This window comes from Corvus kubaryi, unplaced genomic scaffold, assembly GCF_017639235.1.
Source record: "Corvus kubaryi isolate FWS band 111438036 unplaced genomic scaffold, C.kubaryi_AGA036_p1.0 37392, whole genome shotgun sequence".
Lineage (NCBI taxonomy): Eukaryota > Metazoa > Chordata > Aves > Passeriformes > Corvidae > Corvus > Corvus kubaryi.
In genome coordinates, this window is record NW_024581131.1 from 13,639,010 (window position 1) to 13,649,871 (window position 10,862).

Genomic DNA, 10,862 nt, shown 5'->3' on the forward strand with positions numbered 1-10,862 from the left:
AGGTCACCGGAAAACGAGGGAATGAACGTGCACCATCATTGCTACCAAGTCCAGCAGGGCCCGAGGGGCTGCTGGTGCCCCAGGAGCGGGGTGCGAGGAGAGTGTGAGCTACCCGCTGTCCCGCGTCCAGCCGGTCCGCAGGGATCCCCGTGCTCCTACCAGCACCCGGCCTGGGGAACACATCTCACGGGGGAAGCCTCACCGGGCCCCCCTCCCACCCCCGCGACGGGAGGGGCTCTGCCCGCTCCGGCCGGGCGCCTCGGGGAGGTAAAGAAGGAAACGGGGAGTTTCCTGCTCGGCAAAGCCGGGGAGCCCGGCGGCCGGGCTGGGTGAGCGGGCGGCGCGGAGGCTCTGCCGGAGCCGATGCCGGTGCCTGGCGCTGCGCTGCGTGCGCCCGTGCGCGCTGCCGGGCGGAGGGAGGAAGGGAGGGAAGGAGGGAGGGGAGCGGCGCAGCCCCCTCGGCGCCCGCCCGCCCCTCTCCCGGCGCGGCGCGGAGGGCGTGGAGAGGCGGCCCCGCTCGGCGGGTGCCCGCGGGCGGGCAGGGCAGGGCAGGGCGGCAGCGCGGGCAGGGATGAGTCCCCGCAGCGCCGCCCGCTGAGCTCCGCCGGCTGCCGCCCCCGGGCCGGGCCGGGCTGGGCCGGGCTCGGCGTCCCCCGCCCCAGGAGCGGCGGCCAGGGATGCGGGGGACAGCCCGCCGGGGCGTTCCGCCAGGTAAGGGGCGCCGGGAGTGGGGGGAGAGCGGCGCAGATCGGCGGGGGTGCTCGGGGGCGGCGGGCTGGGGCTCTCTCGTAACCCTTTCCGCGCCACCAACTTTCCAAGGCAGCGAGACGTCGCCCGCAGCGGGAAGGACTTTTCCGGCTGGTGCCCAGCCCGGCTGCGGCGGGACCACGGCCCGGGCGGCGAGCGCCCAGGGGGAGCCGCCGCCCGGGGCTTCCTTAGCGGCGGGGCACAGCAGCCCTGGCCCCAGACCCCCGCGGGAACGAGCTGCCGCGAAACTTGGGCTGCTGTTGGGCAAGGAGCTGCCTCCTGGAGCAAGTGAGTAAGTCCCCGGTGGCACAGGGAGGCCAGATGCCCTGCCCGGCCGTGTAGCCGCGCCGGCCGGCGGAGCGAATGCCCCGGTTTGCTGTCAGACCTCCAGGCGGTCTGAGAAACCTGCCGTGAGGGCGCAGGCTGACGAGGAGACCTCGCAGAGTGGGGTGCAAGCACGCCATAGCATGAAGCAGTCCTCTGGGAAAGCTGTGCGGTTCGAGATCTGGGCTCTCGACGCGGCCGTAGGTTGGGGACATTGCAAAAAGAGTGTTTTGAGGTGATGAATGAGCGCGTTCTTCCCAAGAGAGCCTTCCAGCTCCTGCCAGGGAGTGCTCTGGGAGTGAGCAGGCACCAGCAGGCTGGTGGATGGCTCAGGGGAAGGTGGAGAGCACAAAAAGCCACTGTATTTGCTTTACCGAGGTGTTCGCATCCTCGGGAAGAGACAGATGCAGTTCAGCAGATGCGGGATAAACAGGCACAGGTGGATGTTGCGATAAGAAAACTCTGGGACTGGCTGGGGTTGACATTACTTGATAGTGATTAATTAACTGGAAAGGTGAATGCTGTGTGCCAATAGGAAAGAGACGGATTCCCCGTTTCAATTCCTGTGATTGTTTAAGTGCTGGTCAAAGTGGGTTGTAATCTTCTGGTGTTAAAGGATTTTTCGGTCCCTCTGAAATGCAGAGGGAATGGACAGAGACAGGGGAACAGGGGACGTGCCAGGGTGGCTTTGAGCACAGGAGTCTTGTGCCTTATCATAAGAAAAGTGCTCCAGGAGGTGGTGAATGCAAGAGCAGAACGAGTTTGGGGGCACGAAGCACCTCCACTCGGCACACGGTGAGGCACCTGAGGAAGGTGGCGGGCACAAGTCCCCAGCTGGCATTTGAAGCTGTGACTGTAGGGAAGCTCTAGTGCTGTACGGCTGAAGAGGAGGCAAGGCTGAAGATTCATTCCCACCGCGTCAGGATCTCATGTTGGTGGGGCTTGCTGAGGGGGGCGAGGGACTTGGGGACAGAGGCCAGCCCTGCTCACATATCTGTGGTGGTGCCCAAAGTCAAGTAGTGCTGGTGGTGAGGGGACAGGGGACAGCTCGGCGCTGCTTTTCCTTAGTGGTCTCTCTTTCCCCTGGCGAGCGGTGGCTGCCCAGGCTGGGTGGCCCACAGGCGTGGTTGGTGTCTGCCAGCCTTTGCAGAACCAACAGCGTGACTAAGCCACTGCGACCAAGTGGGATGCTTGCACCCCACCAGAAGCCTGTCTTCCCTGCCTCAGTGGCTACAGCATTGTTTTATGGGATAAACTCTTTGCTCAGTGGGAGAGCGCTGGGAAGTGGCAGGGCCTTTGCCAGTGGGTCACTGGCTGAGAGTTGGTTCACAAGCCTGCGACTTAACTTTTGTGCCTGAGTGGCGAGGTGGGGAGGAGCGGGGCTGCTGGCTGGGCAGGGAGGCACTGCAGAGTGCTGGCTGCCACTTGTCCCCTCCAGCAGCCCTCAACAAGCTGTACTGCCCTGGGGAAGGCGTGCAGGGGTGTTACTTGCTGGGCAGGGGACAGAGGCGCAGGTGCAGGGCTGAGCAGGTGCTGAAGTTGGTGCTAAGAATTCCCTGGGTGACTATGCATGCATGAGTCTCTGGGCGGGGGAAGGGAATGGGGGGAAGAGGGGTTGTCTGCCATGAGTCACATTTTGGGATGTGTCCCTTGGTGAGCCTGCTGCAGTCTCACTTGTGTCAGGAGAGGGGTTTTGCCTTACAGCTCCCGGCCTTGTGCAGGGTGTGCCGTGTGCTCCTCTGTGCCGGTGTGCGGGTGCCCGGCATGCGGGCAGGCAGCCCTGCCCAATCCCAGAGCCATCTGCCTGTCTTCCTGGCACCGAGACCCCGGCACTTCTCAGGCGATCACTGCTCACAGTTGTGTTTTCCAGCTGGTCCCAAAGTCCTGAGTCACTCTGCCGTTTCCATGGAAACAGCTTTGCTGGTGGGAATCAGTTTTTGGGGTAGAGGGTGCCGGTAGCTGGACTGGCACCAGGCAGGTCTGCGGGAAGGACTGGCGGGGCACAGACACTCCTCCAGTGCATCATCCTTGTGCCAGGGTTTCTACCAAGGCTGGAGCAGGCACCTGTGTTACACAGACCCTCACACCTTCTTCCACTCCCTTTTCCCTTCCTCCCTGCCATGGGGAAGCAGAGGTTTCCCTGGCAGTGGCAGGGGAGCTCAGGATGAGCCCAGCGAGGCTGAGGGTACAACTTCTGGGGAGCTGTTGAAAGAGGGGGACAGCCTGGAAGGCACTCAAAAAGAGCAGGTTTTTTTGACTGCCCTGTGAGAGAGCCTTGGGGACAGTAATGACAGTACCAGTAACTGCAAGGGCTCCTGCCTAAAGCTGCCTGAGTTGCCTGAACACGGCCACATCCAGGGAGCAAGGGAACCTGCAAGGAAGGCTTGGGGCAGGCGTCAGGGCAGCTGTCCTTGTGGAGATGCTGTGAGAGCCCCCCACGAGGATGAGAGTGCCACCCTGCCGTGAGGCTCTGCCCTGCATAACACCTGGCTGCTTTTGGAGGGGAGAAGACCTGTGAGTTGTACTGACCCCTGCAACTTCCCTGCAGACTTCCAGCCTGCCTGGCAGCACCTGAACTCAGCTGCCAGTGCAGCCTTCAGTGCCACGGCCTGGCTGCATGGCTCCAAAAGCAGGTCATTCCCATCAAACCTAGGAAGACCATCCCCAAAACAGGAGCCCCCGGTCTGCTGCACAATGGCTGGCCGGCCGCATTCGCTGCTGCCCGCACCGGTGACTCACAGATGCCATTCAGCTTAATTCATCACCTCGATCTCCCCAGCGCTCCTGGGCTGTCTTGCTGGCTTCTCGCCTGCCCATCTCCCTTGGAGCAGTGCTGGGAGTCAGTGGAGGAGGAGGAGGAAGAGGAAGGCAGGTGATTACGCATCCGCTGCTGTTGGCAGGTGCACAGGGTGGGGGAGGTTGCACTGCCTGCGTCCATCCTCTCCCTTCCTCCAGGCTCAAGGCTGCGGGAAGTGGAGCAGGGGAGAGGAAAGGCTCAGCACCTTCCTCTTCTCACAGACAATGCTCCTGTCCCTGTGCCAGGCACTGGCTGGCCTCCTGCTGCACTTAGACTTGGTTGCCGGATGCTGTGTATCCCTTGTGGATAGCCTGGTCCCAATGCGACTGCAGGCAGCTGGACAGAAATGCAGGCAAGGCAGCAGAGTGCAGTCTGGCATGCTGTGACCACAAGGGGGTTTGGGTTGGGAAAGGGGCAGTGGTGGCCCCAGCACAGTGCTAAAAGAGCCCAAAAGGGGCCTTCTGGCAGGCTCCTTGCAGCACCAGCAGTGCCAGGGGCTGGAAGGTGTGAGCGAGGTACCCCCACCCCGTGCTCCATCTCATAGTCCCAGCTGCTTGGAGGGACACCCTGATCTCAGCTCCCACCCTTGGGCTCCATTTGCTCATCCTCTTTGGTGGAGCTGAGCTGGAGACAGAGCAGAGGGTGATTTCGACTGAGAACACTTCTAGCACAGAAACATCTACGAGGCCAGCGTTTCGGATGACTCCCATGGTCTGGGGCTGAGGAGCCAAAACCATCCATGCCTCACACGGGACTCTCAGATGCAGCCCCACGTGGGCACGGCCCTCTCTCGGGCTGCTGTCCGTACTGAAGGCCCTGGGTATCAGAGCCTGAAGAGGAACAGGCTGATTTCAGAACAAGGTTCCTCGGGGCAGGAATGGGAGTGCGAGTGGCTGTCCTGCTGTGCCTGTGTGCATCCTGCAACATCCTCCTGGGGCATGTTGTCTGCAGCCACTGCTCAGCCTGCCCGCCCCGAGCTGTGTGGAGCCCGGACAGCTCCTCCTTGGCAGGTGTTTGCACCAGCCTGGCTCTGTCTGACAGATGAACAAGAAGCAGTGGGAGTAAAAGTGATCCTCAGTTGTTCTGGCAGCTCCCAGGTGTCATGTGCTTCTGCTGCCCCGGGAGCTCCTCCAGAGCACCCAGCTGCCGGTTGCCACTGTTCCTGGAGCCCAGGGCCGGATTGAGCAGGAGCTGCAGCCCCTCAGGGACAAGCAGTGATGGGAGGAGGCAGGAGAGCCAGCCGGGAGGTGAGAGTAGGCTCTGGCTGGCTTTAAAGGCCACAGATGAGACATCAGGGAGGGAGGCCTTCTCCCAAAACCTTCCCCTCCCTGGCTGCAGCTCAGCAGATGGGCAAGGCACACACCAAGGGTGTCAAGGCGCAGCCAAGGCTGTGGTTTAGCACTTGCTCAGTCAAGGAGGTGAATCAACACCCCGTTTTTCCCCTCCGCCACTTGGGACATTGCAAAGGGGAATGGGTTAGTGTGGGTGGAGAACCTGAAATGCTCACAGCCAGTGAGTGATCTGGTGGGAATTGGGACCAAGAAGGCATCTGGTCTCTGGTTTGCCTTTTTTGGGGAGCCGGCCGCAGGTTTCTGCTACAACCAGGACAATCTGAGTCACATCTGCTCCAGCATCCATCAGCAATGAAGCAAAGAGTAGGAGTTGAGGTTGTGTGAGGGATGCAGTGTGGTTGGCCATCACTAGAGAGCAGGAAAGCATTCCCACTGCAGCATGCAGTAGACACCTGGGCCAGGGGATGCCAGCAGGAACTCTCCTGCCCTGTTCTGCCTTAGCAGACCAGGAAAAACACTTTATCCAAGGGATGGAATATCCAATGTGGACACTGAGTCTGGGTTTCCCCTTTGCAGGGTGGGTAACCCCAATCCAGCAGCAGCAATAACCAAGCATCTGCGACTTTGGTCCTCCAGCCATGTGCCACAGTCCTGGGCAGGCAGCAGTCCAGGTGAAAGCAACCTGTATTCAAAGCATCATTTTGGGTCTAAAGCACAGCTCTTAGTGCACAGATACAGGAAGCGCTGGGAGGGAGTTGCCTGCAGCAGCTGTGCCAGACCCCCTGTCCTGGGATCCTGCTCTAAACCCCTGCTCCCAATGAGAGGTCTCTGCAGTTGATAGTTCCTGAAGCTTCCTGCCTTCACAAATCAGCTGGAGCAGTTAGTAAATAATAAAGATATTAATTAAAAACAAGCTGGTTTTTACTCACCTGCAGGTCTGAGCTGCCCTCCTGGTGTCACTTGCTGGGTGACAGGGTCTCCCTGGGGAGTGGAACACATTGAGGATATGGGAACAACACACCATGCCAGCTGCTATGGGCTCTGCCGGGACCACACACCAGGAGCATTGCACTGTCCCAAGCCCATCAGGGATTTCAGTGTGCTCTGGGTTACAGCGGCTCTCACATGCTGAAATCCATTGCTGGCCCACTGGTCTTCCTTGGAGACCTCGTCCAAGCAACAACAGCAGTGGCTCTGACAGTCCCACCCACAGTGACCATGTGCTGGGGCTGAGCAGGGGACCAGGCACTCACCATGAGCTTGGGGCCAGCACGTTGTTCTCCCTGGGGACCCACAGAGAGCAGGAAAGAGGAAGCAATGGCAGTGATGATACAGTGGGCTCTGCGGGATGAGGAGCAGAGGTACTTGGGTCTGTCCCCTTGGTTTGCCTGAGGTGGATGGGCAGGTGAATGTACCACACTACGGGAGGGGAGACATGGAAGGAAGATGGGCAAGGGAAAGTGGGTGCAGGGGAGCTTCAAAACCATTGCTAATACTGGTGTGTCTCCCACACACAGGTGGTTTAGCTTGTTTGGAGTTTCTGGAACGCATCTTCTTTGTGCTGCCTCCCAGCCCCACCGACCCCCTGGGAACAGTAGTATGTGGATGTGAAATACCTGTGCTTTGGAGAGCAGCTGGCAGTTGGTCAGTGAACAGGGGGGATATTGCAGCACCACCAGAGTTACATCCCCTCCCAGCAATGTGGCAGCTCCCCAGGCATGACGGGTACCCCCCCACATGGTCCCTGAGCATCCCATCCAAGGGTCCTGCTCAGTTTCACCTACCCTTGCCCATGTGTGGGCAGCAGCAAGGCAGGGCTAGCACCACTGAAATGGTCCTGTGCAACTACAGCCCCACTCTTCCCTGCATCCATTCCTGTTGCCAAGGGCTTCTGCTGCTGCCTTGTTGGCAGTAGAGTATGGAGGAGATGCAGACTCTCATGCTTCCTCCTTTGTAGTATTGTTTTTCCCCTCTGGTGCTCGGAATAGGAGAGCCCTGAATACCAGAGTGGAGCAGGATCTTACCAGTCCCACAAGCTCATTGCTGAGGGCACAGCTCTGGCTGCACTCATGCCCAGAGGCTGACAGCCTGAGCTGGCTGTTGGACCTCTGTGCAAAGAGGTGTGCAGCTCCAGGAGAGACATTGCTGCTGTCCCAAGCAGGAGGTTGCTGGCCTGGATGGGCCATGCCTTATCCTGACAGCTGGACAGAAAGGATGGAGACAAGATAGCACCATCCCCTGACCTTTCCCTGCCACAGCTCCTGCACTGGGGTCAAAGGCACTGGCTGGTGGGGTGACAAGTGACTCACAAGGCAGCTGGGGAAGAGGGTTTGCAGCAGCTGGATGGAGACACACGGACAGTGTCACCTCCAGGTCCTAACATCCCCCTGCCTGGGCTGCAGGGCATGAGGTGAGCCATGGAGCACAGGATTTATGTACACCCCCAGCCTGGAAGGAACAGGACTGAAGTCCTGGCTGGACATGTTTCTCCAGGCTTGCCAGCCTCTGCCTGTTATTTTTCTTGTCTGAAACAGGGCTCTGCAGTGTGTGACTGGGATTCACATGGTCATGACTGATGGACATACATTGGGAGGGCATTTGTTGGTACCTGCATCTGCTGGGTACTTGGCAGTCCATGCTCAACCTGTGACTTCTCTGTTGAGTTGCAGACACCAAGACGACCTGCGAAGAAGCTCCATGAAGGTGACCAGCCATGCAATGTTCCTGGAAGGCTGTACTCCTCCTAGCCTTGGCATCCATCGCAATCCAGTACACAGCAATCCGGACCTTCACTGCCAAGTCCTTCCACAGCTGCCCCATCCCTAATCCTGTGAACTGCAGCCTGAGCCAGGACACTGATGTGGTCGACAGGCTGTGCGATGAGAATCCCACTTTCCCGTACAACCTCTCCAGGAAGACGCACGTTCTCATCCTCGCCACCACCCGCAGCGGCTCCTCATTTGTTGGGCAGCTGTTCAACCAGCACTTCGATGTCTTCTATTTATTTGAGCCCCTCTACCATGTCCAGTACACCCTGATCCCAAAGCTGACCCAGAGCAAGACTACGACAGACAGGCGGGTCATGCTGGGGGCCAGCCGAGACCTGCTGAGGAGCCTGTATGACTGCGACCTCTACTTCCTGGAGAACTACATCAAGCCCCAGCCTGTCAACCACACCACTGACCGCCTCTTCCGCAGGGGAGCCAGCAAGGCCCTGTGCTCGCCACCTGTATGTGAGTCCCTGGGAGCTGTGGATCTCCACTTGGAGGAAGGAGACTGCGTGAAGAAATGTGGGAGCTTGAACCTGACGCTGGCCACTGAGTCCTGCAGAGAGCACGGCCACGTGGCCATCAAAACCGTACGGGTGCCCGAGGTCAGTGACCTCCGGGCCCTGGTGGAGGACCCGCGGCTGAACTTGAAGGTCATCCAGCTGGTGAGGGACCCCCGGGGGATCCTGGCATCCCGGAGTGAGACCTTCCGAGATACCTACAGGCTGTGGAGGATCTGGGATGGCACTGGCAGGAAGCCGTACAACCTGGATGTGACCCAGCTCACCACAGTGTGCGAGGACTTCTGGAACTCTGTGTCCACCGGCCTCAACCGGCCGCCGTGGCTCAAGGGCAAGTACATGCTGGTGCGGTACGAAGACCTGGCCAGGAACCCCATGAAAAAGACTGAGGAGATCTACGATTTCCTGGGCATCCCCATGGACAGCAACGTCGAACGCTGGATACAGAACAACACCCGAGGAGACAGGTCCTCCTCCAAACACAAGTACGGGACGGTGCGCAACTCTGCAGCGACGGCGGAGAAGTGGCGCTTCCGTCTGTCCTACGAGATTGTGGCGTTCACCCAGCACGCCTGCCAGCAGGTGCTGGCGCAGCTCGGCTACAAAACTGCTGGCTCCGAGGAGGAGCTGAAGAACCTCTCCATCAGCCTGGTGGAGGAGAGAGACTTCCTGCCCTTCTCCTAAGGCAGCCCCAACGAGCCTGGTTTTGATGCGGACTGTTTCTAACTGATGCCTTATTTTATTTTCTTTCATTTTGTTTCCCCCCTCTCTCTCTCTCGTCTTTTTCTCTCCAAAATTTGCACTAAACCTTGAGCAGGAATCTCAATGGCCGAGTCCAGGGGAAGTGACTGCTGCCCCTCAATACATTTTGGATGCCAGGAGGAGTTGGGCCTCCCAAGCAAGAGCTAGAACTCTGGATGGGTAACAATGTTTACAAACCACACAAAATGTATAAAGCAACCTTCAAGCTTTCCAAACCGAAGGGTATCTGGGGTACTGTACTTTTGCACTGTTTACTTTTACAATGTAAGAGGTAAATATAAATATAATTTATGAATGGTGTCATCCCCTCCAGAATAACTCCCTCTGCCCCCAATGAGCAGGTTAGACTGGAAGCTGAAAGTGGAACAACCTCTTTGTTTTTGATCTCAGTGTGACATGTCTGTCTGTTTAAGTCCTGTTATTGGGCTGGGCAGTTGGTCAGCTGCTCCTACATGGTTGTTTGGTAACACCTGTGATAGTTCTTTGTGCCAAAAACCCACAAAAGGAAAAAAAAAAGGGAAAAAAGTGATTGGGTGGTTTGGTAAAAGCCCAACACATTTAATGCTTTATTTCTGTGTTTTCTGTAAATAAAAGTGCAATAAAACTGACCTGGGGGTGAACTTCACCTGAAAGACCTCAGCGAATATACTGGGGTGGATGCACCACCAGGCAAAGGGCAGCATCTCCTGGTCTGCCTGACTCCTGCGAGGCTGGGAGCGGGTGGGGTAAGGCTGGGGGGGCAGACACCACAGCCCCAAAGGCGGGGGGAGCTGCAGCCACCTCCTCGGGCATGTGCATGTTTGCCTCTGAAGTGTGTCAAAATGCAGGCAGTTAAGGCAAAAGCAAGAACCCGTGGCTATTTACTGGCCTGAAAGCTTGTTGGTCTGCATGGGGGCATAGGACTTGCTGAAGTGCCTGACTCCAGAGTGCTAATGGCACCAGCACAGTGAACCCAGCTCCATCAGGCTGCCCCCGCCCATGTCTGACAGTGCTGGTGCCAGAGCATTGGCATCCCCTGTCCTGGAGGCCAGGGGAAGTGCTCTGGTGCAGGTGATGAAACTGCCAGAATGAAAATGAATGAACAAGATGATCCTGGCAATACACAAGTATTCCTTCATGAGCTGCCTGCAAGACACTGGGCCTGTGGGCTGGGCAAGTCAGAAAGCTGCTGAACGGGGGAGCCAGGCATGCAGGGCAGGAACACTGAGAGCCTTACACAAGACATTGCTGGTCTGCTTGATCTCTGTCTGATAGAACAGCTGGCCAGCTCCTCCAACCCAGCTGGGAGAGTCCCAAGCAGTCCAGCCCTTGAGACATGTCATGCAGACCACAAGCAGCTGCATATGGGAAGCCACTGGGGCCAGTCCTCAGGGTATGGAGGACAACAATGCCCCAGCAGTTTCTCAGTTGCTCCTGGAGCCAGGCAGGGCAGGGACCCAGAGAGAGATGAGACCACAACTTGTGACATCTACTCACAGCTGCACACTCCCAGCTTTGGGCCTGCTCCTGGCCCAGAGGGGTCTGAGCCACCCACAGCCCACCTACCTGGGCACATCTTCACTCCAAAGGTCTCTTCCGAGCTCTGCTGCCCACCAGCTTTTGCCCCACTCTTACCTGGGAGCGGAGTGGGTGCTGCAATTGCACACAGGAG

At 58.5% G+C, this 10,862-nt stretch overlaps 1 protein-coding gene across 8 annotated transcripts; it reads left to right on the plus strand.

Moving 5' to 3' along the window:
* The first annotated feature begins 550 nt into the window (after window positions 1–550).
* On the plus strand, window positions 551–9,836 carry CHST1 (carbohydrate sulfotransferase 1). Of its 8 annotated transcripts, none has more exons than XM_042038799.1 (2): window positions 551–711; window positions 7,830–9,836. In XM_042038799.1, the coding sequence occupies exon 2, from the start codon at window positions 7,874–7,876 to the stop codon at window positions 9,131–9,133; it is 1,260 nt and encodes a 419-aa protein (XP_041894733.1). In that variant the 5' UTR covers window positions 551–711; window positions 7,830–7,873; the 3' UTR covers window positions 9,134–9,836. The 8 variants fall into 8 exon arrangements, with proteins under 8 accessions (XP_041894733.1, XP_041894734.1, XP_041894735.1 ...); XM_042038800.1 differs by having other exon boundaries at window positions 598–711; window positions 6,678–9,836; XM_042038801.1 differs by having other exon boundaries at window positions 598–711; window positions 7,824–9,836.
* Window positions 9,837–10,862: the final 1,026 nt, after the last annotated feature.

Bases quoted from the DNA above. Each gene is read 5' to 3' on its own strand.
- CHST1 (XM_042038799.1), top strand. From the start codon at position 7,874: ATGCAATGTTCCTGGAAGGCTGTACTCCTCCTAGCCTTGGCATCCATC.